This window comes from Colius striatus, chromosome 4, assembly GCF_028858725.1.
Source record: "Colius striatus isolate bColStr4 chromosome 4, bColStr4.1.hap1, whole genome shotgun sequence".
Lineage (NCBI taxonomy): Eukaryota > Metazoa > Chordata > Aves > Coliiformes > Coliidae > Colius > Colius striatus.
In genome coordinates, this window is record NC_084762.1 from 85,157,277 (window position 1) to 85,183,174 (window position 25,898).

The 25,898-nt window shown below is 41.6% G+C and overlaps 1 protein-coding gene across 7 annotated transcripts in view; it reads right to left on the reverse strand.

The window, feature by feature from the left end:
- Positions 1-1,738: 1,738 nt before the first annotated feature.
- ZHX1 (zinc fingers and homeoboxes 1) overlaps positions 1,739-25,898 on the reverse strand; it is a 28,160-nt gene continuing 4,000 nt past the window's right edge. For 4 of the 7 annotated variants that reach the window (XM_061994664.1, XM_061994660.1, XM_061994665.1 and 1 more), the window contains 2 exons: positions 9,125-12,506; positions 1,739-2,567 (listed from right to left, as the gene is read on the reverse strand). In XM_061994664.1, the coding sequence (XP_061850648.1) occupies positions 9,662-12,286 (2,625 nt within the window). In that variant the 5' untranslated portion in view covers positions 12,287-12,506 and the 3' untranslated portion in view covers positions 1,739-2,567; positions 9,125-9,661. Of the gene's footprint in view, positions 2,568-5,714; positions 12,507-25,898 lie in introns of those variants that run through there. The other 3 variants (XM_061994666.1, XM_061994661.1, XM_061994667.1) reach the window with 3 other exon arrangements.

Below are 25,898 nucleotides of genomic sequence, written 5' to 3' on the forward strand. Positions count from 1 at the left end.
GAAATCTTCCCAGCTGGACTTCATCTGGAGGCTCTGGGCTGCTGCTGAAATGAAACTGAAATACTGAGAGCAGTTACAATTGCCGTGTTATTTGTACTGTTTCCTCCGGTTCAGAACACGTCATTATTACAGGCTGTTTCGTGGGCCCTCTTCCAAGTTAGTCCCTTAAGACAGGCTTCACCGTGATTATGTTTTTTCCTATTTGGCTTTCAGTTAGGAAAACTGAAAATCACTAAGAAGAAAATTACTGCTACCACTGACCTTTATTTTCACCCAAAGACACAAATCAACTAGGTGCGACACACAATTTCATTCCCTTTTTCCATCTTTCTTCTACCGAGTAACTATTTTAAGGTAATGAACATCAGCTCAGCACTGAGCCTGTAAAGAAACACACACGGGAGAGGAATTAGTCACAATGCTAACAGTTCAACATTAGTGCAGCAGAAACATATAATATTCTAAGGTTTCAATTTTAACCAGTATTTGAAGTGCAACAAATCATTAAACAATCAAAAATGTTAGAAACCATCATGGGACAGAGTGGAGACCACCACCAGCAGTGTTTCAAAGCCACGCCAAGCCCCCAGGAAGGGATTTAACGTCGCTTTAGAGGGGACTTTCTAGGGTAGAAAGGAAAATAAGGCAGTGCACAAAGGGACTTGGTATTTGAAATTCTTAAAAATAGTAGTTGACAGTATTGTTATGAAAACAAATGGAAGATGGAAGGGGCTGGGAAGAGGAGGCTGGGAGAGGGGAAACAACCCACAAGGCCAGCTGGTCTCTTGTGAAAATATCGACTGAATCGCAGCATTTTGGAATCGCTGATAACACTGTAAACAAAAAAGGTAACTGTTTAAAAAAAGGTGACTGCGTGCATAATCCAGGGCTTTTCATAACTCCTTCAGCTGACGGATTCTTGAATAAGCATTCTTTTTTTCCCTCATTTTTTCCCCCTAACCGAGTAAAGCTATTTGGCCAAAGCCCAAGCTGTACTGACTACCCGCACGCATCTCCAGGCCCACGCACCGGTCACTCCTTCACTGGGGGTGTAATTTTTCAGGACTGACATAAGATACAGCACAGAAACACTTGTGCTGCCTTCAGGCAGGGACAGGTGCGTGGGTTTGGTGCTGGGCCTGCGGTGAGAAGCAGGTCTCCAGCCCCTCTGCTGCTGGGTGTGAGGAGTCACGTCGACACACACCAGCGGCACTGCCTCAGCAGGGAGCTACTGTGAGCAAGCCAGGCTCACCCCAGAGATGCAGGGCTCAACAGAAAGCACTCCTCTCAGATCCTTCTTCTCTGAGCAAAAGGCACAGGTTAAAAGCAGCCAAAAAGCACAGTGACGGCGACTTCAGCCGGGAGCTGGTTCCTACTCCCCAAATATTGGGGTAGTTCCCACTCCACATATTTTAAATGTGATAATAAAGAGCATCTGCCTTAATGAGAAAGATCATGTGAACGTCCCTGGCCTGCTGACACAGCAGAACAGTTCAGCACCGAGCAGCTGCGCTCACTCGCACGTGAAGCTGACCTCACGCTGGCTGTTCAGCCAAAGCCACTTCTCCACATTCAATGCATCGGAGGAATCGGTGAAACTCGGTTTTGTGTACCAGAGAAAAAAAAAGGCATTTGAGGAGATCTGGTTTGTGATATTTTCAAACAGACATGGCTCCCGGTTTCCACGTCACCTCTTTAAAACCACACACACTCAGCAAGGAGACGTTTATTCCTTCACTTCTGCTTTCAGATTTTTGGTACAAAGTTTATTTTCAGGAGTTCCCACACAATCCTTTCTTCTAACAGCGTCTTTTAGGATTTTTCTCTCTGGTTTATTTTCTTTATCTGTTGAAGCAAAAGAAGTAATTGCTACAGAAAGCAATAATGGCAATATTACAAATATTTTACAGCAGCATCCATTTGTCTCTCTGCCTCCAAAAAATAACAAAAATAAATCCAAAGACAAGATCCGTACTGCCGCGAAGGCTTAGGTTTGTAACATCCAGAAGTATGCTGCGTTCCCATATACGAGTTGTACAAGTCCAGCACAACTTTCCAAGTTTGTGCAGAGCCTGATAAATAAGACACAGAAATATCAGTTACGTTATACTGTTTCTAAGAACTTTTACTCTGTAAAATGTTTGGTCACTCAAAGCTATAAGCTTAATCACATATCAAAGAACACAGGCAATAAAGCCCATCTTACTAGAACATATAGAATTAGGCCAAACAAAATATAAGAGGACAAAATCTAGTGGTCACTGAAGCCTCTTCAAAAAAGATCTAAACCAGAATGTTTCCATCGTGTATCAGAATAAAAACGTACTGTATTAAATTCTTTTTTTTAACAAGCTGTCTTTTAATCAGTCTTCTATTTACAGTGCAGAACTTCTGCCAACTGCAGTAGTTTAACTTTGGCACAACACTAAGTTCCAATCCTTTTGAGTATTCAAGTCCTGTGTGTGTCCAAAAATTTTCTTGGTTTCACGAAAGATTAGGCCCATTCACAGTTAACCAGTTATCTTGAACTTTTTCAAGAATTGCTTCCCCTTCACCACATTGGGCAGCTACAAAGGAAAGACACTGTAAGCTATTGCATCATTCAAAAGAAACTCTGCATTCTAAACAGTGACAGTATTGTTGCTTCCTTTAACATCACATACACCAGACAGATCACACAGACAGTTACATACTGGACACCTTCTAAAAACCTTGCTGGTCGTTAGTGAATCGTCTTCCTCATACTTCAAATACGTAACACTGCGTTAACTTAAGTTCATTTCACATGTCAAACAGGACATTTAAATATATTGCAATATACTAAAGAAAAATTGCAAAGCGCCATCATTTCTGTAAACGAGATCGACAACTGTTCACTCTCCTGTGCACATGAAGAGCAGTACCCAGTGCCACATTTTGTGTACAACGTAAAGCCTTCCCAGGTAGGGCAACTCGTTTTAGTGCATGTCTGAACAGACTGTAAGCATACATACAGATAGCCAACTATGCAGAATTGGAAACACTTTTGTAAGCTGAGACTAGAGGCTGGGGAAACATTTAAAAACCCTCAGGGAGCTCTGGTGGTTGACCATTTCGTATCACAGAGGAAGACCTGAATCTTCTCTCACTCTAGGAAGTTCTTTAGGGAAGGTTTCATGATAGGTATCCAGCACTGAGTAAGCATAAGGAAATACTTTCATCATCTGGGACACACATATTACAAGTCTTAATGCATTCTAAGTTATGCATGGTTCAGTGTTCCTATAGTAACCTTATCTCTAAAATACTTGAGAAACCCCACATTGTTTTATCCCACAGTATCATAACCAAGGTTCAGTTACTTTATCTGCCACTGTAGTGCTACCTGCTCTAGAATAAAAGAAAAAAAAGTCAAAACCAAGAACCTCTCCCCCCCCCAACAACAAAAGGCCTCCCATGCCCCAACAAGGGTTAAACTGCAGCAGAGGTGAAGTACCATGGCTAATGTGAGGGCAGAGCTCAGCGCTCCCAGCCGGCTCAGGGAGGGGATCCCTCTCACCCAGCTGCAGGTGTCAGCAGGGCCAGCACTGCCTGCAAGCCACAGGGAACCAGCAATGAAGCAGCAACAAACCAGCAACAGGGTGTAGGGCCATTTTTCTGACCAGCTCCAGGCATTGAGGGCAGCTGGCCTGCATTCACTAGTCATGCTAACCAGCCATGCTGTGCTGCTCAGATGCAGAAAACAATAGGCAATCAGATGAACCCCACCTTAATTCATGAAAAGTGCTATGAGACCCTCAGTTACCGCTCTGCATATTACCATGTTGTGTAAAATGTTGTTGGAATGACTATCCATGGAAAAGTGCAGATGCTCTTCACTGCAGAAGGAGAAAAACCCCCAAAAGCTCAGATCACTGAACTTGAAAATACCATCTGTAACCTCCCTGTGCTTCAAAATGTCTCTTTTTACAAGTGGGAAAACAATATAGAAATCTGAGCTATTGAGCATGTCTAAGTAGTTACTGAGGGGATTTTTCACTTTCTGTTACAACTTTCATTTTGAAATCTTCTCCTACAGAATTTTAATATATCACCAAACCTCAAGTAACTTGACCTAGTAAGTTTGTGTCATGCAGCCTGGTTCATCTACTCATCCCAGGGTACCACAGGCTCAATGCAGAAGCTAGGTGTAAGGCAGCACCATTCAGTGCAGGGAACTGAGCCCTCTACAAGCCCTTCCCATCTCCAGTTCACACCATCATCCCAGGTGTTGGAACACCTCTCAACAGTTCCACTGCTCTCTGATCAAGGATACTATCTTTTTGTTACTATTGAATGTAGGCAAAATTATTTTCCAAGGAAAAAAAAATAAATTAAACCAAAGAAAGTAGCTATATTTCATTGCACTCTGTTTTTGTGCATTCAGGTTAGGGCAGGGATATTTAATATTACATAACCTTAACGATTATCTTCTCTCCTTGGGAGATATTAATATAAACACATAAGGGACTCAGGTGAAGGACGCTAACTGATACTGTTGTATTTACAGAAGCAAATCTGACATCCAGCCTAAATACACAGTACTCTGTTAAGTGCAAAAGGGAAAATGCTCCCCACCTTAAACCACGGCTTGGTTACTCAGCAGCCAGAGACCAGTTGTCAGAGTTACTGCTGTGCTCTCATTTCAGAGGAAAACGGAGGAGGAAGACAGTGTCTGCATCCTTGGGCTTTCTGGCCTATGGGGATTGCATGAGGAGGCCATGAATCACTTTGTATGGGCTCCAGAAATGCTTTCTCTGCTGTGTAGAGGAGAAAGGAGTGCATCTGTCTGCTTTGAGAGTTCCTTGGCAAGCAGGAAGAAAATAGACTTTTGCCCAAAGTCAGCAAATCATGCATTAGAAAAATCGTTTCATGTCATGTGCAGACGTTGCAAGAGTTTCCTTCCCAATAATCAAAGCTACAGCCAGACATCATATTGCATACAATGTCATGAAAAAAAGTCTTTAAAATGCTACTGGACAAGGTTAAAAAAGGGCACGACCTCATTTACTATAGTGTATTAGACATAATCACTAAATTCTAATCATGAGGTGCTAGATATTTTTCCTTTGCCTTCAAAACAAAGAAGAGATTTCTGTGTGCTAAAAACAAGTGATTGCAATACTTTTCTCTCAGAACAGCAAGGGTAAAACTGGTTTTGCGTATTGACTTTCAGCTAAGTGAATTCTGCAGGGCAAGCAAAAGTCAAGAGCCTTCAAGCTTCTGCATTTTCCCTTCTTTCCACTTCTTACAAGCTAGCACTCTGTTAGTTCATTCAGACCTCCAGGAAAGAATAGGTCTGACTTTCTTTTTACAACAAACAAAAACCTTGAGGTCATTGAGAGGTCGACAGTGGGAAGCCAGCACTGTTTAAGATGGAATGTGCTCATTCACTGTACTCAGAAGCAAGAGCAAAACATGCCAAGAAGCAGGACAATACAGTGATGGTGGATGTATCACCCAGTTGTGACACTGTTTTCTTTTAGCTCTTCTCCCTCTCCATTCTGGCACAGGATTACCTTTACTTTCTCTCTAGCTGAATTTCAGAGATAGCAGTAACTCACATCATCAGATCAGGTACTCCTGGCAGAAACAGCAGATGAAGAGGAATGCTCTACCTTAGCTCTAAAAGAACTGGTGCTCGCAGCTGAATTTCTAAACAGTGCATCAGCAAAGACTGAGAACAAACCACGTACCTAGAAGCAAGATCTGAGCAAGACCATAGAGTTTCTTCACCTCCCCGTCAAGGGCAATCACTGAAGCTTGATTTGCAAGTAGCTGAAACCTAGAGAGGTGAAGCTCCACAGAAACACAGCAAACATACCACAGGCTCACCCCCACACAGTTCTTTGCTGAGCAGGGAAATCAACCAAACCCCACACGGATACTCAGCCCAGGGCATACATACTTTCTCACCCCTTCCCTCCCCACCAACATAACTCATTCCAAGTGGCTTCCAAAGCAGCCTGCAGCGTGTGTGACAGGAGGGAGCCAGGCAGCAGGGGTGTGCTGCTGACGAGCACAGCCAGACTCGAATTCATCACAAATTAAAGACACTTGCTGATGTGCTTAAGTTCAAGAGCTTTCCTGTATGTAACTGGCAGAATGAAGAGGTGATGCATCCTTTCTACCTGGCAGGCAATTTCTGCTTCTCTCGAGTGACTTTATGGTGTGCCTTGGGCACCGGCACGGGGCAAAGAGCACAGAGGCCTAATGTTGGCTGAGAGGAATCTGGGTTAAAGCACCGGTAACAGTAGCTTTGAGTTCACACCAGCCACAACCACAAATCACAGATAAAACAGACCAGCATGCTGACATCTCTTCCTGATGCTTCTCCTGTCAGTGCTGAAGCAGGAGGCCTCTGGAAGGAGTTTACCTCCCTCCCAGTATGCAGTGCAAATATACACACGCTGTAAATATGAAACAAACTGCTAATTAATGGACTCTCTTTGTTCAAACAGAAAGAACAGGCAGATTACAAGCAATAATGAACGGGTATAACTGCTCTCTTCAGGCTGAACCCACCCAGATTTTCCTGCATCCTTGGCACAACTGAAAGGTTCATAACATGCACATAACCCAAAGGAAACTCTGGGTGCTCTCCACCTCTCCTTAGCTGACCTGTATCACATGGTTTCATTTCAATGTTATATTCTGCAAAGTGACCATGTTCCTTAATAGGCTGTAAATCGTATTATAACCACTGGAACACACGAACTGTAATATTTACAGCAACTGAAAATCTGGCCCAGTATAACTCAGCCACCATCTCTGACCATTTTACTGAAAGAAGACATCCAATCCAACTATATTTAGTCTGATAAACAATGTATTTCCTCTTCCTGTGTTTTTCAGACCAGATGTGCTAAGGCCTACCATTGTAGCTGAGTGTTATTTAACAGAACACTGCCAAAATGGAAAATTTCCCAGTTTAATCGTATCATTAACTTGGATCTTTATTTCTTCCCATCTTTTAAAGAAGGTCAGATTTAATGCTAACCTAAACGCAGTCTCTGCTAACAAAAAATGGAGGTGCTTATTGGGACAGTTGCTTGGGTGGGGTGAGTTTGAGTATTTTTTTAAAAGAAAACTAACTCTGGGTCAACCTTAAGGATTAAGGCAACTCCAGATTTTGCTTGCTAGAGGCATATTCCCAAGGATTTTAAGGATTTGCTTTAATATTTTTGGAAACTTAAAAATAGTGTGTCTTTCCCTACTGGCCTTTTCCTTTCCCACTCAGCAAGCCCCGATTTTTGACCCTGTATTCCCAGTGGTAATTGAAGCTAACTTGATTCTTTCTTTTATCTGCTGCTATCCACAACAGCCCCATCTATACCATGACCAGTCAAGCAAGAACATTTCCCAACCATACGTAGCAGCCAATGCTCAAAAGGCCAGATCACGATCTCTCTCACACCACTTCACATCCAGAGTCATGAGCACTCCAAAGAAACATGGTGACAATATGGTTTTGCTTCTCCTCACCCCAAAGTTAAACCAAGGGATTCTTGGCTAGTCCTCCCTAGCACTGCTGGCCACGTTGTGCCTCACCGATTTGAGTCATAGAAGCCAGGAAATAGCTTCATCATCAAATTAATGTCACACACCAAAAGCTGTTGCCTTTTTTCTTTCCAACAATCTCAAACTGTCAGAAGAGCTTCTCCTAGCAAATGGCTTTCACACACAACATTCTCCTGCAACTCAGACAGCCTGTTCAACCTGGGAGCAGAAGGGCATCTACAAAGGTCCTGAGAGGAAGGTGAATTTACCTATTTTGTCAGACGTTATTCACTTTCTTGCTTTGAGCTGGGTATTTTCATACTTGATCATACCAATGATAAGGTATAAAAGCCGTATCTCACGGACTCCTCTGCTTTGGAAAAGCACAACTAAAATGGCTTTGTCTTTTGACAGTTACCACAGTGAGAAAGAAATAGCAATTTCAAGATTAGTGTCTTGGAAATGTGGAATTAGGGCACATTATTTCTACACTAATCTGTCTTTCACTGGTCCTCAGGTGCAGATGCCTACAGAGCAGATGCTGACAGATGTGCAAAAGGAGGCTGCAAGTATCCTTGCTAGTGCCAACGTAAAAGCAGACAACACTGGTGACAGCAGCACCAACTCACCACCGTCTTTTGACATCTAAATATAAAGTAACTTATCCCTAAAAGATGCAGACTGACAGTAGCAAGAACACAAACTGCTCTTCCTCAGAGTACCAGTTTTCTAGGATGCCAGACGTCTGTCTAAAGTGATTTCTGTGAATTTGGCCCATTGTTTTAAAGTTGCTAATTCAAACTCAGTAGTGCTCAACACGTTGGGAATAAATGGCTTTTCTTCTCCTCTTTGTTTTAAAGACACTAGTCAAGGTGTTGATGTTTTGTATCAGACTAAACTACTTCTGATGTGCAGTTCAGGTAGATCAAACCACCTTTAAAAGTATAGGTGTTCATCCAGCAACCCTAAGAATAACCAGCATAGTGGCAAGCTCATTCTGGTAGGATGAATTTAGGTTAAAGTTGTGCACCAATCATTCAGCTGGGCTATTGCTGAAGAACAATTAAACATTAGTGTGTTTCTCACTCCTAGGCATCTAAAAGCCATGTACCTTCTCTCTTCTTTTTTTTTTTTAAGAATTAAACATCATGTCACTGCCACAACTTGAAAATCTTTCTTACCAGCACCCGAAGATGCTTTTCGTCTCTGTATCTGTGTATTCTTACAAGACCCTAAGCAACTCTGAACACCTTTTAGGGTAGTTTCCACTTCACGTTTACCTTAAAATTCAGTGTTTCAAGAACTTATTTTTTTTAGCTAGAAATATACATACTTTTCTTACCGTTTCTAACAAAGGAAAAAAAGCACAAGCTGAAAAAGAATGTTACTATCTACTGCATCAAGTCTGTCAGGCATTTAAATTAAACTGATGTAGGATACACTGATAAAAGGTAACGAAAAGCATCTTCTAGTGTTAGACTCATTCAGTTAGCTCATAATTATCAACAAGGAACATTTCAGCACAAGTTCTGTAAACCCAAAACACTCCAGAGATATGCAAAAGGTGTCAATATCACCTTATTTTCTTAAACCAAGCAATCCTCACCCCTAGGTTCATTGATTTCCTTTGTCACACTTTGCCCCTTCTGTTTTGAACTCTTTCCTTAAGAAATAAAACCCAGGCCTCCTTGAAACCTTTCAGGCGAAGCGATGTTTGCAAAAAAGACATCTTAGGTGTTTGTATTTTCCTCCTTCGTGAGCAGTCAATGTTCTCCTACATCAACGAAAAAATGTGTCTGTGTTTTTTTGGAGTTAAAACAATGTAAGGCAATTAAATATGGAGAAGTAGTCATTTGAATGATGAACATGAACCTTCCCATCGGTAGCGTGGAAGAGGAGGAGCTGAGCCGGATTTGATTTATAAGCCTGTGTCCTAGGCGAGGCCTGAGGCTGTCCATTTCTTGTAGCAAGGAAGCAAAGAGTTGCTGCCTGCACAGGTAGCATCTTGCCCATGTTCTTTCACGTGGAAGGAAGATGCTAAGCATGTGCTTGCCAAACTGAAGGCCATGAAAGATCCTTTGGCTCTTCACTGTAACATCAAACCTCATTCACAGGTTTTGACCCCCAGATCCCAAATTGCACATCAATCCGATTTTGAAAGTTTACGCTTAACATGTCTGGGGGGTTCCCAAGTATCGCTATCATCCGTTTCTTCCTCATCTTCCTGATCTTCCAGCATTTCATCTTCTTCCTCATTTTCATCAAAGAGCTCTATTCCAAGGTCTAATCTTCTTTGCCTTTCAGCAAACCACTCTCTGACCTGCTCGTATCCCATGTGAGATTTGGCTACCAGTTCATCGAGGTCTTGCTCATTAAGGAATTTGTGCTTCATATAGTAGTCCTTCAGGATTGCTGTTCCAGTTTTAAACTTTATGACAGACACACCTCTGTCCCAGGAATTTAACCTCTTGCTTCCCCGAGGCCTCCCTCTTGGCCTCCCTCTCCCTCTCCCTTTTGGTCGCCCTCGCCCTCTTTTTCTTGCAAAGCCTTGGCCGTTCAGACTGTTTGCATTGGCACTCTGGTAATAATAATACCATTTCAGTCCACCATTTTTCCAGGCATAGCGAGTATCCCCAAACCAGCTCACAATTTCTGATCTTGGGAGGCCAGTTTCTTCTGCCAGCTTGTTGTATTCTTGTGGAGATGGCCATTGAGTACGGACAAAGGAACTTTTGAGCATGTGCAACTGCTCTGGGGATTTTTTGCCTATTTTGCTTGAAGTGGAACACCCTGATTTTGTTCCTGCTGCTACATCTCCCACAGATGTTTCTCCAGCCTCTTCTTTTGAGCTGCCAGCATTGCTCTCATTCAAGTCAGCTCCCTCTTCTTTCACAACATTTGATTTCCTTCTTTCTGTAAACCAGGCATCAATTTCTCTTCTGGTCAGTTTGGTTTGGGCTCTTAACCTATTCATCTCTTCATCAGTAAGGACGGGGTTATTAAGAAAACTTGCTTGGAGGACTTGCAGCTGTTCAGCAGTTTTCTCTTTGAATTTCTGTGGTGTAAAATCAGGAAAAGTACTCCACGATGACTTGCTCTGTGGAGTGACTCCTGTTGGGGATTCATTCATTTCATCGCTCGAATCAATAACAATGGTGGCACATGAATCACTGTTGAGATGAATCCCATGATTATTCTTTGAGTTTCTCTGATTGTAGCGTGTATCACTGAACCACTTTTTGATCTCTCCTTTAGTGAGGCCTGTTATTTTCATAAGTCTAACGATTTCTGAATCTTGAGGAAACTGATTTTTAAGGTAGCTGACTTTCAGTTCTGCCAGCTGTTCCTTAGTTTTCTTGGCTCGGATGCCGAAGGAGTCAGGGTTCATCAGTGTGGATTCATTTTTGATAGGCTGAGGGGCTGGAACAGCAGCTACTTGTTTGGTTTCTGCTATGGGCTGAGCAGCGTGAATCTGATTCTTCTGTAACTGTGTTTGGTTTGGGACCCCCGCTACAGTCAAAGCTATTGGGGCTGTTACTGGTAACGTATTTGCGCCTGCGACTTGGGTGAGAACAAGTCCTGGCTGACCAACTATTTGGCATGTCTGTAAGATTGAAGGTAAACCATTGCTAGCGGCAGAAATGTGTGCTGGAATGACAGTAATTGTTTGTGGCACAGTATGCACTGTGCCATTAAATTGTTTCCTCCTTGCTTCCTCCACTTCCTCTGGCGTCCAGCTCACCCCGTGTTTCAGACGCTGTGCAGAAAACCATATCTTAATCTGTTCCTCCGTGTACTTGGCTTGAGTGGAAAGAACAGTGATTTCCGACATGGTCGGGTACGGGAATTTGTTGTAGGTGTTGAGCAAAAGAGGATTGTTATCCAAAGCACTATTATAGGCTGGAATGCTATTCACAGGTATCAGGACTTTGGGAAGCAGGTTTGAGCTCTGTGGAGCCGTAACAGCTGTTATCACCTGTGCCACCCCAGGCTGCAGCACTGGCGCTGGAGTCACCACTGCGCTGGCCACGTCTGCGCCGCTGCACACGACCGAGTGGCTCGCTTTTGACTCGGGAACTGACGGCGGGGGGTTCTCCGTTGCTTCTTCAGAGTTTGGCTCATTTTCAGTTCCCTTTTCTTCACCAGGAATGTCATCAACTACACTGTGGAAAACAGCGATACGTTTAGTCTCGGGTTTGTTTTTCATCATCTTCATAATAGGAGTTTTGCTAATTGAGATCCCAGATGAGGGGACCTCAGAAGTGTCTGCCTGTTCGGCATTTTCTTCTCTAACAAAACTCCCATCAAAAGTGAGATCGTTTACTGTTTGTTCAAAGATTGTCTGATTATTGCGTTTCACCATGGTCAATTTAAAATTCTCCTCTCCAGGGTGGTACTTCAAATTATGTTCTGAGAGAGCATCGTATCTTTTGGTAAGAAAATTGCATTCAACACAAACGTAGGATGAGTTTAATACTACGTTGGGATGTTCTGAATCCACATGGAAAGTAAACATATTGAGATCTGGAGTTTGAAAAGTACAGTATTTACACTCGTAACCACCTTCTACTTTATTTGTGTTTTTCTGATTGTCTGAATCCACACACTCGTGAACATCCTCGTCGCTTGTTACGCTCTCTGCTGTCGGGTTCTCTGTTGGCGCGGGTACAGCTGCTCCTTCCTCCAAGTCTGATACCATTCCTAAATCTGGATCCTGCTCGTTGGCTAAGACCATGCATGGTGTTGTTGATTTTCTTTTACTTGCCATGCCTGTTATGTGAAAATGATACTGACTGGTCAGATGCAGATGTAGCTTCAAGATCTTCTTGATTAATAATAATGGCTTTCAGTACTTCAAGTCAGTTCTTATAAAGTCTCAACATTTATCCCATTAGCAGCTTTTCTTCTGTAGTGCAATCAGATTAAAATAGATAGTTGAGGATGAAATGTTGAGACACGCTGTTTTAAAGTCCACATGGATCCATGACCTGTAGCAAAGAAAAGACAGTGGAATTAGTTCCATTTAAAGAGTAACTTCTATTCTACTACACATTTTGGCTTAAGGTAATCCAGTTCTTCAGCAGCAGTTCAACCTGCCCCTGTTCATTCCCTGAAACCAGCACACCTGTTCCAAAAAGACCTACTTGAAAGTAAGTTAAGAAGGGCAAAATCCAATTCACTTATTACAGGCTGACATTTGATTTACTTCTTATCAATGCATCAAATGACATAAAACACAAGATAATGCCAAACGGGGAAACTTCTGATTGTTTCTCTTTCTTCAGGAGCCTTTTTCTTGGCACAATGCTAAGGTCAGTTGTCCTATATAGTTTTTGCAGTCTTGCCTTTGGACTGTTTTGCCTAAGCTACAACTTCTCTTGACTGCCCTGTGAGCTCAAGTCCCTCCTATCACAGCCCTGACCCCAGTATGTACTGACTCCATCATGTCCTTCATGTCAGACCTCGTGAAGGGTCCCAGAAAAAGCAGGCTTAGAGCGGTTTTCTACTGCTTTATAAATGTGAGCAGAAGCACAAAAAAGGCCTTCCTCCCAGGACTGAAATCAGGCAAAACAATGTCTTTTTAAAGCACTTGGACAGACAAAAGATGATTACCCTTTCCTCCTAGCTCCTCAAAGCTCTCCAATTGAAGACCAATCCTGAACCAATACAACTTGACTGTTGGCATATGGCAATTAACTAAAACCTGTTTTCATGACTGTGCTTTGACAGGGACATGACTGTGTGAACTGCACCAGAGAGAAAAAGCATTAAAGACTGATAGAGCAAGCAGAAGCCAACCAAAAATAGGTATTTTCTGTTTAGAAATTCTCGTTCATTTCTAAGAAAAACTGAAATACTACCAAATACTTTTGAGGCCTACAGAAATTCTGAGAATAAAGATAATCTGAAATAGCATAGACTGGAATTAATTTTATCCCATGGGGACCACAACCAGTCTGTTGGGAATGATGCACAAATTTCTGCACAGTTATAAACTGTCATAATTTTCTTCATGAAATTAAATCAGACACTGATTTCTCATACAAGAAATCCCACCATAGGTACGTGAATTTTTAGACAGTGGAATGGCATCTACTTCCCAAAGTGGGGGTATGCTTGCATTCAGTGGCTATTTCAGAAGGTTTACAAAGAGAATAGCATATAACAGGTTAAAAACAGAAGGTCAGCTTTGTTCATGACAAAGTCTTAATGGAAAAAGAGCAGTGCAAAAGGCAGGCTGGCAGCTACATAAAATAGAAAGGGGAAAAGAAATACTATTTTTGACTGTACAATAAGATGAATCTTTCTTTTTGATTACGGGAGGGCAGAAGCTGTAGATAGGAAGGAAGATGAATAACTCTTAGCTTCACATTTTTTCTTTAGGCAAAAGACAGAAGTATTCACCCATAGCTGCCAACCAGTGCTGCTTTATCAGCTCTCATTTTGAAACTGTGTGCCTCACCTCACTTTTTTTCTAACAACCCTCCCGAAATGTACTAAACAGTCACCCTCTGCACTACTTCTGTGATTACACCCAGAGTGCAGAGCCTGACATGACAGGTCTCATATGCCAAGGATAGGGTTACACAGCATTAAGGACAATGCTCAATAAATCATGGGTAATCATCATTCCAGGATGACAATTGCTTAATAGTACTCAAGTTGAAAGATACCCTTTTTCCACAAGTTAATACTGGCTGTCTGTAAAACTGCACAGAAGTGTAAAGGATATTTATTTTCAAACAAGCCATCTCGTTTATCTTTGCAGTGAGAGAACCATGAAGCAAAGCTAAATGGATCCATTTGTCTTGGCATCCCGAGAGACAAGAGGTAGAGCACCATTAAGCACACTGCTTCTCTGCAGGACTAGAGGGCTCTTGACAAAAGAAAGACAACTGCCAAAGCCCAGTGTTGAGCAATGCTCCTGGGGAAGAGCCGGGTGGTATTACCTAATCTTTCTGCAATCTTGAGCATAATTTTTAAAATGCCAGAAATTTGCAAAAGCTACTTAACAGTTAGTTTTGCTGACTGAAGTTGCAGCCTGAGAAGCGACTGTGGGACTCTGCAGTGCCTCATCCCAGCATGTGGGATCTACACACAGGGCTGTCTGAGGGAGCGTAAGGGCTCACTGAGGGTCCTGTTTGAGGATGGCATGGAGCTGTGGTTTGGTTCTGCTGATGGGGCACAGGCAGATTATCCTATCTCTCCACTGTTTACCAACAGAAAAACACATTTCTTAGATGCAGGCAGGTCACAGAAAAAGCAGGCTGCATCTGTGCTCTTCTGACTATATGTAAGATCATTGTTTTTTTTTAAAGGATGTTGTGATTTCAAAACCCTGTTTAATTCAGGGCTATGAAGAGCTACGACAGCATTCACTATAGTCTGAAGAAAGGAAGATGCTTGCAATTCTTCCCAAACTTCTTTCCTCCACAGACTTCACAGAAACCTACTGTGCCCTTCCTCTTGGTGCTAATGGGATTACTCCACCTGTGGCATCCTGCTCAGCATGTTCTCTCAGTTTACCAGGGAATTACGAGAACTCACACTCAAGTAGTTTACCAAAACAATTACATATCCCCCTTGTATTCAAAAACAATTTTGTTTACCAAAACAATTACATATCCCCTGTCCTGTGCTGCTCACAGGAATGCCATGTGGGACCTTGCTGTCTGTCTCCATTGCAGTGAAGTCTGCAACATCCCATTCCAGTAGGAATTATTCCAGAAAAAATGTGTGATCAGATTGGCTTGAAATAACCTGGTTTGATAAACTCATCTTTTCAAGAACCTTGTTATAATTCTCTAGGTTCTTACAGATTGCTTTTTAGTAAAGTCTCCCTGTAATGCCCTAGGAATGAAGATCCCATCAACATCTGTGATTTCCTGTATGGTGTTCTCCGCCCAAGCCTCTCCCTCATCTAAGACTAGGTATTATGTTGGCCTGCCTCCTCCGGGACTTCCTCCCATCCTCTAGTAATTCCTGAAGATCACCACTAATGGTTCAGATATTGCTTTGGCTTGTCTCTTACATACTTCAGGGGCAAATATGTGACTTAATGCTGTTTAACATTTACTATTTTTATGTGGACTGCGTTCTTATCCCTCGCTGTTAATACTGACATTGTTATATTGTACAATTTGGTTTGTAATGAAATATTCCAGGTGTTTGCTTTATGTCAAAAGCAGCATTTTTCAATGAAAGATTCTGGAGAAGAAGTTCCAATTAATTGCACTCTTCATCTCTCAAGACATTCATGACTGCAATCTCCTCCTGTAATTTTGCCTTACAACTGACACTCCTCGCAAAACCAGCCCACGACAGAGACAGTATTTTTTTCCAGGAACAAAAAAATAAGCACGTGTACTTTTTTCATGGGCCAGGATCTTCTGTTTTATCTCTGAGCAGGCAATTGCTTAGGACATTGCTCTTCAGAGCCTAAAATTTCAATTCAGTAATAATTACATTAAGATAGATTTACTCTCCAGAGTGGAATTCGGCATTTAAAGTTGTCTCTAGCGCAGTCTTGGACAAAGATTTAGGTAAGTATTTTCTAAATGTAGGCAGAAACCTTCTGCCCCTTTGATGATAGTTTGAGAAGGAAAAGATGAAGGGGTTGACAGCAGAAGACATGTAGAAAATAACCTGTTTCTAGCACCAATTTTTTACCTGCCTCTTTCTTCCCTCCTCAAAACAGGAGCAGCTGATGCAGCAAGAAAAGAAATGAGATTACAGAAAGTGTTCTCTGTGTGTTCACGTTGTATACTTTATGAAAAGGCATTTCTGCCTGCTTCCATCCGGCAGGCAGCAAAAGCATGCCAGCAAAAAAATCAAAACCCAAAAAATGTGATTTTAAGAATATGCACAAACAGGGTGGCTCAGGAGAAGATGAAGCAGTAGAAACTGCTTCTATGCTTTAAAATCCCCTAGATTACAAATTGGCTATGATCTCTCTCCATACAGAGATTGTTGTTTTGTCTTCTCCTTATAGTGTCTGATTAATACGGAAAAATATGCAATTATCAGTCCTTTGTTTAGCCTCCTTCTAACTATTACCATTTATTCAGAGTACATGTAGCCACGTCAAAAACTATTTTGCACAGAGCTCAGTGTAGGCTAATCTGCTCTGATCTGTGCTGCCTCTCAGTGAGAAGAGTGAAGGACTTTGTTTTATAATGCCCTTTTCTTCCGTTGTTCATTACCTGCAGAGTTCAGAGGCCATTACTGCTAACGACTCCAAAATAAAGTCAAATCTCTATCTGAACCCTGCAATATTCACATGTGATTCTGGGCTTAAAATGAGGTCTAATTCAACACAGGAGCAAAACTTGTCCAACTGATTTCAGCAGGACTCCACTTGTGTTACAGAGATCAGGGCATTCTTGGGGTCCTTGTTGCATTACAATGTGTAAACAGGGAGACAGGTACCAAAGCTACTGCTTTGCCTGCCCACATCCTCCTTCAGGGTATGCCAGAGCCGTGCTGGAGCACCAGGAGTCCAACACAAAGCCCAGCAGAGGCGGAAAGGAGCCTGCCACAGGACAGGCAACTAGAACTTATTTATCTCCTCTCCCCGCTGGCTTTGAAGGGGAACAAGCAGGTTCCCTTCAAGCCAAATTCACAATTTCAGGCCACAAGTAATCACTAAATGGCCTAGATTATCTGTCTGTATTACAAAACACCCCCCAGGTACATCTACATTGAGCACAGTAACTTGTGCCACACAAATCCATAACCAGTTTTCAAGTCTGATCATAGAGAAGCTACTGATCAGACATGACAACTACTTAATCAGAGAAGCACTGACAAAGAAGTACTTTCAACATATAAGGTGCATGTCTCAACTCCTCAATCACATAAGCACATCTCTTCTTCAAGAGCCGGTCACCCCAGCAGCTAAACCTCACATAGGTGGGTCTTCTGTGGTTTTGACCTCTGAATTGTTTGAATTCATACTGCGAGCACCCAGTACTTTTAACATCAGACATTTCTGCATGATTATTCTTGAATGGGAGTGTCAGACTTACGCAAATGCTTCTCATACCCAATAAAATGGCAGCTGAGTTAGGGATACTTTCTTTACATACATAGTTACAGCTCAGTTTTGTTTTGCTTGCTGTGCTGTTTGTTACAAACAAAAAGGAAAGGAGGAAGAACTAAATTATTGACACTGAAAGACTTTTAAAATCTGTTTGGAGTTGAATAAACATTTAATTCAACTCCCAAAAAGTTTCATATTGGCTTTAAAAAAACAGAATAGTAAAAAACTAGTCATTTAAAATATTGTTTATGAAGAAGTTTCTCCTGAAATCATCCAAACAAAAGGTTTAATTCTCCCAAGATTTCCTTCTTTAAAATGAAACAATTTGGCACAGATATTTATTTCACAAAATGTATGTTCCTTTTGACTTGAATCTACATCTATTTCTTTTTCACAGAAGAAAAATTTCTAGAGGTCTTCGTTTTCCCAGGCCCTAGTGTAGTGCTAGGAGTACAAAACCTTCCCTTCACTTCCTGGAGTTTGTGTCCCCAGACACCTTTCAGCTTCTTCAGAGACCAACGCAGCAGTCCTACAGATGGTCTCTTTTGCTAGATAGCCCGACTCATTCTCCAATCATCCCTCATGCTGTACAGGAACCCCCGCGCTTTTAAAGGTGACACAGCTCAGCACAGATTGTCTCCCTCTGCTCTCCCCCTCCTCCACCGATTGCAACTAACCGTACGTGCCCTTGTCACACTGGAAACCAGATTTCAAGTCGGCTGCTCTCTGCTTTCGTTAATATTTGCCTGCCACGGAGGCAAAATGCCGTCTTCTCAACAGCGATTAACGACATGGAGACTAGGGCTCAACAAGTGGGACTAGGGCTCAGGGCTGAGCAGCTCCCCATGCTTTCACACCTCCTGCTAGGCCTGTGGCATTTACAGGAGCACGAGAAGCAGCAGCAACAGCTTAAGGACTATGTTCATGCATGCCAGTACAATAACCTAGAGAGATGGAGGAAAAGAATCCATTTAATGCAGGTGGTTTAAAGCAGCCTGCAAGCATGCATGACAGCTCTAAAAGCATGATCAGGAGCAGGTAACAAAACACCCTACAAATTTTACCTTGGATACAAAAAAGTAGTGATACATGACTCATTATTCTGCCATTTTTAATATTTTTTTAAACAAGGGAATGCATTTCTCATGCTTCAGGGCTAGATCCTTGCCAAATTTGAAGTTCCTACATCAAATCCCTGAGGCACAGAGCTGTTCGGAAAAAGAATGATAACACGGCTTTTATATTGACATTGCCTGCCTCACTTCCTCTCCTTGCCTTCCTCCTCACCTTGTTAATTCTGCTCTCAAACCAGCCGAATGTTTCACAAAACTCAGTGAACAGAGAATAAAAGCAGCCTCCAAATAGAAACAATGGGTGAGAAATTCTCATTTCAACAATCCCAAGAAACTGTCAACAAGGATTTACAATGGTCTCACCAGGTGATACTAACAGGCACTGCTGTATGCTCCACAGGTTTGCACACATCAGGATACAGCTCACAGTTAAAATAACTTGTAAAAGGTTCCAAAATACTTGAAAGAAATGTATAAACTCAGTGTTTGTATGAGCCAGTGCTTTATGAATGAGGAAAAAGCAAAGACTTGGGAATGTCACTTGAAAAGCAAAAAAACCCACAGTCCCGTTTCATGGACCCAGTTTAGCACAAGTGAAGGTGAAGACTTGAAAGCACATTATCAAGGCTTGCCGCTACTCTTCAGAGCCTCCTCTACCATTTCTTCTTCCCACGTGTTTCCTCAGAACTTCTTCTGAATGTCCCGGACCCACCTGCTTCCAATCCCATGCTCTCCTTAAAGCCTTCTCCAGCCTCTTTCGTCTCCTTCTACTTTGTGTGAGAAGGTCAAGGAGCACAGAGTGCAATAAAAGTCCTTTATTTTCCTTCCCACGTGATTTACCTTTCCACTTAAAAAGTACAAAACATGACTTCAGAGCTGATATTTTAAAAGTGTTTTTTCCTTTAACGTGGCTCCAGAATGCTTCCAGTGTCATCTAACAGCTTTACAACTGCAAGCTGATTCATACAGATTAAGGATAGACAAACCCCCAAATTTGCCTAGTCCCTACTGACAGACTCCTCCACACTGCAGAGATGCATAAAGATGTTTTTTTCATGTCTGTAAGCACAGCTGATCTTACAGAAGTTCCTGAGGATGTTACCCTCTGATCTGATCCAACCACTGCTGCTCACACAGCAGCACTTCACGACACAAATACAAGGCTTGAGTTTCCCTCTGCATATTCAGGGGACTTGGTCATTGCCGTTAAGTGCAAATGTTCTTTGTGCAACACTAAATTACTGTCAGGTCTAGGGGCAGACTGTCAAGCTAGCTCAGGTTTGCTCATCTCTCCCTGCAACATACATCTGCTACGATGAACATCACTTTAGGGGCACGGTGATGATACAGCAACAGCATCTCAGTGCTGGTGAAGAACTGTGACCAGTTGTCTGCAGAGGTGGTGACCTGTTGGGAGGTTTTAAGGAATTTACATCTTTGAAGTTTTCAAAACTTGGTAAGACTCTAAACATTTATCTTCACAGACAGGCTGGACTAGATGATCTCCAGAAGTCTCTTCTACTCTGTAATTTTTCTCCTTAGGATTTTGGGGTGTTTCAGCTTATCACTAAAAGGAAGCAAGGTAGCCCAAGCTGCCTGCATAAACAATCTCTGCAGGTCTCAAATATCTAGTAAAATACCACTTTGTACCAAGTTACCCTTTGTGAAAAGCAAAGCACTTTTTGTTTGCACTCCACTCCCTTGCTGAGTACTGTACTCCATAGATCCTCCAGCTGATTTCTGTGGGAGATAATGTCTTATTCTGTGACAAAGACTGATCCCCCCTGTCTCCCCCTCGCCATCATGCATTCACAAAGTGGATAAACATTGTTTACTGCCAGTCAGCCCCGAGGAGGCTGCATCTTGTGCCCTGTTTCGCTGGAGCTGCCTGCCACGTGAGCAACTCATCCAGAAGAAACACAAACATCCAGTGCTCAGTACTGGCAGGAAAATGGGAGAGAGGATTACACAAAATGAGTACCCAGTTTCACTTTTTGTCTCTCACATACTACTATAATGGTAGAAAATTAACACAACAGGATTTAAGTAGAAACTATGTCATTAACTAAAATACTGTGCTTAAAATGAATAGCTGTGAGGCTGCTTTCTTTATTTGTACTAAACATCATGCAAAAATCAGATTAGTTCTCTTTTAAAACACATGGATAGTTTAATGCTGCATGAGTATCACAGGGTCAAAACCATACACTCACTGATTTAAATGAGAATGGGCAGTAGAATTTTGTTTTAAAAATACTGTATGTCTTGACAAAAACACTACTAAAGAGTAACAGAAAAGCTTAAGAGAAATTACAGGGCACAAAACAGAGGAGCAGCAGAGTTGGGTAAGGAGGGAGAGAAGAATCAGTATTATGTTTAAATCTATTGTTTAGAGTAGGAAAATCAAAATCAGTTTTAGTCAGAAGCACTTTGTTCATTTACATGTTTCAAGAACACATTGAACACATTCCCTCATATTAGTAACACCTACCTAATTTACCAACACTAAACTTATCATCCTCATTAGGAGCACCAGGGAGAGCGTGAAGTACTGTTCTAACTGCAAACAGGTATGTTTTTATTAATGGGATAAAAACACTGAGAAGAACATGTATTAAAATGGACACTTTTAGTTAATGGAATGATTTCATTTTAGAAGCAAATTGTCTTAGTTAACTAAAGTGGAAATTCTTAGTGAAAACACTGAATTAGTGGCAAATGATGACGAACCTTAGAGACAGACCATCCCTTTGTAGACATCTGCACTGAGTGAAGATACGACGTCTTTTCTGAGTGACAGAAGTGTCCTGAGTCAAAGGTGAAAGAGCAGGACAGGACGTTTTCCGGCTAAAATCTCCAATTCAAGGTTTGTGCATATGAGCTCTGCCAAGGCTAACATCTTAACAGACATGGATACATCACCACAGAAACAATAAATGTCATCCACTAAGTGTAAAAAATTACAATCACATTTTGTCTCCTCAATCCCTAGGTTAAAAAAAAAAATAGCCAAGCTGAAATAAATGCATTCCTAGATACTCTACATATTTACAGTAGTTTAATCAATAATGCAGACATGTTATGTAGTTTAGGGGAATTTTTAATTAAATTTTAATTTCCAGCCAACTGCAGTTTGACACACATTAGGAATAACAGGAACTAATCATTATCTGAAAAAACAAGCTATGCATAATTCACTGTTTCCTAAGAAAATGACGAAAAGTAAAAATTAATACTCTGAGTGTGTGTATGTTGAGATAAAGGACAGATAAAATTAACACTCACTGATATAATTTCTCCCTTTTCAAACCAAAATTTTGCAGACTACCATGATACCAAACAATGAGACTCATTTGTCATTTATGAAAGTTATCAAAAGCATAAATGCAAATCAAGATGGGAAGAAATAATTTAAATTGAGGTTCCTTAAGTGCAGATTTAAAACGTAAATCACCTATTTTAAACCATTTTGATTTCTGTCAGTTTTCCCAGTTCCCATATATTAGGATTGTTTGGGAATTAATGTATTAGTTATATGATAGCTGAGGAGAGATGAGGGAAACACGAAGATTGGTAAGGAGAAGCAAGACGAACATGTTTAGTGTCACTATTAAATCAACCAAATTCGAAGAGCCCAGGGTCTGACTGGGGTGTGGTACTCCAAGAGAATGTTTATGAGAGCGTCCAAGTTTAGCATAAGAGAAAAGGCAGGCCTGAAAACCCCATGGGAGTAAGATGCATCTGTTGTTGTAGGCAGCCCCAGCAAAACCTTACTGGTTCACTAGCCTGGGGCAAGCTTTTTTTTTCTTTCCCTTTTTTGACAGCCAAGGACAATATTAGCTTGCTGTTTTTTTCTTTTTTGCCATCATCAAGCTGAGGCTGGGTGAGAATATTTTGTGTCTAGACTAATAAATGTTTGCAAGGATTTTGCAAGACCGGTTTATGGGAAAAGAATCCACTTTTTGTTTTTCTGCTGGAAAAAGCAGCATTAAAAGCAAATGAGCACCATCATGCATTTGTTTTAAATTGCATATTACTGCACTGCTATTTTGTGTGCAATCAATACATAATTTGGACAAAAAAAAAAGCGCTTTTAAAATTCAAAGCTATCCCTGAGCAGCTAAGGTTCTCTTGGAAACTGAAGGAGGAGTCTGAAATTATTGTTCTTTTGTTTGCATCCCCCAGTGGGAAAGGCAGCACACAACTAGAAACCACTGTGCATTGAGGCAGTGGGAATCAGTAAGAAAAAAGATCAACCCTCCTTCATTTAAACATGAGATATTAGAACTGAATCTAGGACAAAGGTAAACTAAACAGATAATTTCCCTCCCGAGCAGTTATTAGGTTAAATCAAACATCAATGCAACTATAGGAATTTTCTAACTTCCTCTACTGAAATAAATACATATTCACATTTTGCAAAACATGGCCTGTCTAGATCCCAATTACAAGCACCAACTGAATGGGTGCAAATGACTGGGGCATGCATGGGCCAAACCCGGTATTTTATTTTTAATATTTGTTTTGTAGGGCAGAGTATCTCAAGGTGAAATGGCTGACTGAGCTTTTTATTTCACTGCTTTGGGTGGAAATGACTGAGTCTTTCCACACATGGTAGTGCAGAGAAGCCACTCTGGTGCAAAGCAACCTTCAGCCCCAGCCCTCCCTCCCGTTTGCTTGCATGGCTGCTCTGTGCAGCACCTGCGCTGGAATGCTGTCCGCTGGGACAGAGCTCCTGGTCAGGAATTCACAGAGAATCACTTCATGAGTATTACTCCAGAAAGAGAATATTCACCCAGATAAAGGAGCACATATCTGCAAATTCCACCCTGAGAACTAGCTTATGTCCATATGCATCTGGCCTAAGCTGCAGTTGAAGTATTGCCCACTCTTGGTCAGTAAGCATGCGTGACCACAGAACACGCTGCTTGCACCATCACCACCCACACAAGTATTAATGTACTGGAAACTTTTCAAAGCAAAGAATTCTCAAGCAAAATTTCAGTGTACTCAGTAACAGAAAACTTCTCCCTCTCTGAACATTATCTGTTACAGGCTGCCCAGATGTATTGCTGAGTCTCCTTCTCTGGAGACATTCAAAACCCACTTGGATGAGTATTCTGTGTGACCTACTCTAAGTGGTCCTGCTCTGGCAAGGGGGCTGGACTGGATGATCTTTCCAGGTCCCTTCCAATCCTTAAGATTCTGCGATCTACAATGACCAATATATGTATTTCAAAGAATTACATCTGACATGTAAACTTACTTTACTTGAATGTTACTCTCTTTTTTTGCCTCTTCCGTCCTTTCCTCAAAAGAAACAAATAGCTGGTATCAACCAGGCCTCATTTTTTCCCCTGGGGGAACCCAAGAACTAGAGAGCTGAAAACCAAAAAACCCCACTATTTGCCAAGAATAAGGTTTAAAGTTAATGGTTGTGGACTGTAAGATAAAACACCTGAAGATTCAATCATTTCACACACATAAAAAGACTCCTTTCCATCCTAAATTATATCTTTTAATGAAACAGAAACATTAGTTCTCTACTCACCCACAAACTCCTCCAACAAATTAAGTAAAAGGCATTAAGAAATCAAATTAAAAACACTCGTAAGATACAAGGAGTAAAGCTGTGTGGGATTGCATCAGCTTTCAGAGATACCTACAACACCAACAGGGATCGTGTACAGGCACCAATTCCTCAAACTGATCCCTGCAGAGAAAACTTCAACTCAATGTGACGCTCCAAGTAGGATGGAGCACATGTCAGACAGAACTTTGGAGGACAGAGATGTTAAGCATTCAACGTTGCAAAGCAGGATGGACATTGCGCAGTGCTTCAAAAATTCTACTGAAGCTACAAATGTGTTTTGTCTTGCTGAGAACCCTACTGAGAAGCAGAAACTCCCCAGTCTTCACACTTGCTCCATCCAGCTCACTTGGCAACTGCCGCCAAGTGCCCCATGACTCCTTCTGCTGCTCTGATTTGCAGTGCTCTTGGTTCCAACTGATGGTGCTGAAGGCAGCTGGCCTATGTAGAAAAAGGCTATGTTGTTCTACCTTGAAAGTATTCTAAAGATCCCTTAGGAATGTGGACTTTTTGAAGAAGTACACAGCTGCAATGAAAGCTAACTCCCTGTCTTCTACAGCTCTGGCACTAATTATTATTCTTTATTAAAGAATAATAAGTAATAATTATTCTTTCCCAACTATCCTCTACTCTTTTTAGGGAACACAACATCCCTACACCACATTTTCACTTAATTACCAAAACAGAGCCTTACACCCATGCACAGAGCCAGCAGGAGAGTTTTAAAGTCAAGGGCATTTTGACATATGAAGCATGTCTTTTTGCTATACAAGGGAGGAAGGCAATCACGTTAGCATCGTGTTTTGTTTAGGCTAGTATTACTCAAGTTTTAGGAACAGCAAGCTTAGAAACCTCTACCAAGATTGCCTTGGACTAAAAAAGTATACATATTTCCATCTATGAAATTCTCAGCACCTTTGTAAGACAGGATGATGTTAAAATAATCACACTCCTAACCTATAAATAAGTATTCAAGCCTTAAAATCTCTATCAGATTGCCTGATGCCCAGTATTCGTTGCTAGCTAACAGCTACTGTCCATCCAGTGATGTGGTTCACAAGACGCTCTGAAGATTCAGAGTGTTGAACACAGGGAGCTTTTACCATAACCATGAGAAAGTTCAAAAGCTCAAAAGCTCATTTCTGTCCTTCCGTCTGGTGGGGTGAACTTGGCACTCACAGAGTGATGCTGGCTTTGCCAAACAGCGAGGGATGGCGTTATGCATGCCTCATTACACAGCTCTGCCTGCCCACTGTTTAAACAAAACTGCCAGCCTTCAAGGCTTGCTTGAGCAACGACTTCAAATTGTGGGTCCCCTGGCAGCATATTAAATTCCTTCAGCTCCTAGCGAGACCAAGAGATAAGGAAGCCAAGTAGCAGGTTGCAAAAGGCCACCGGGGAAATCCAGGTTGCACCAAATGAACGTGAAATGCCAAACTCACATTCTTAAATAGCTTCAAACACCATTTGAAGCCTGTTCTTTGGAAGGAGACTCTAGTGAGCTCTTTTTGACCTGTTAGGAAGACGCAGAGGTCACATTGTTAAAGTATGTCTGCAACATTCAGTTATTTGCTATCTTTGACATCATTTCAGGCACACAAAAAGTAGCCTGTTCAAAATTCTTGACCATTTTTCCTAAAGGTTCTCCCATCAAGACACACTTGTTCCTCATTTA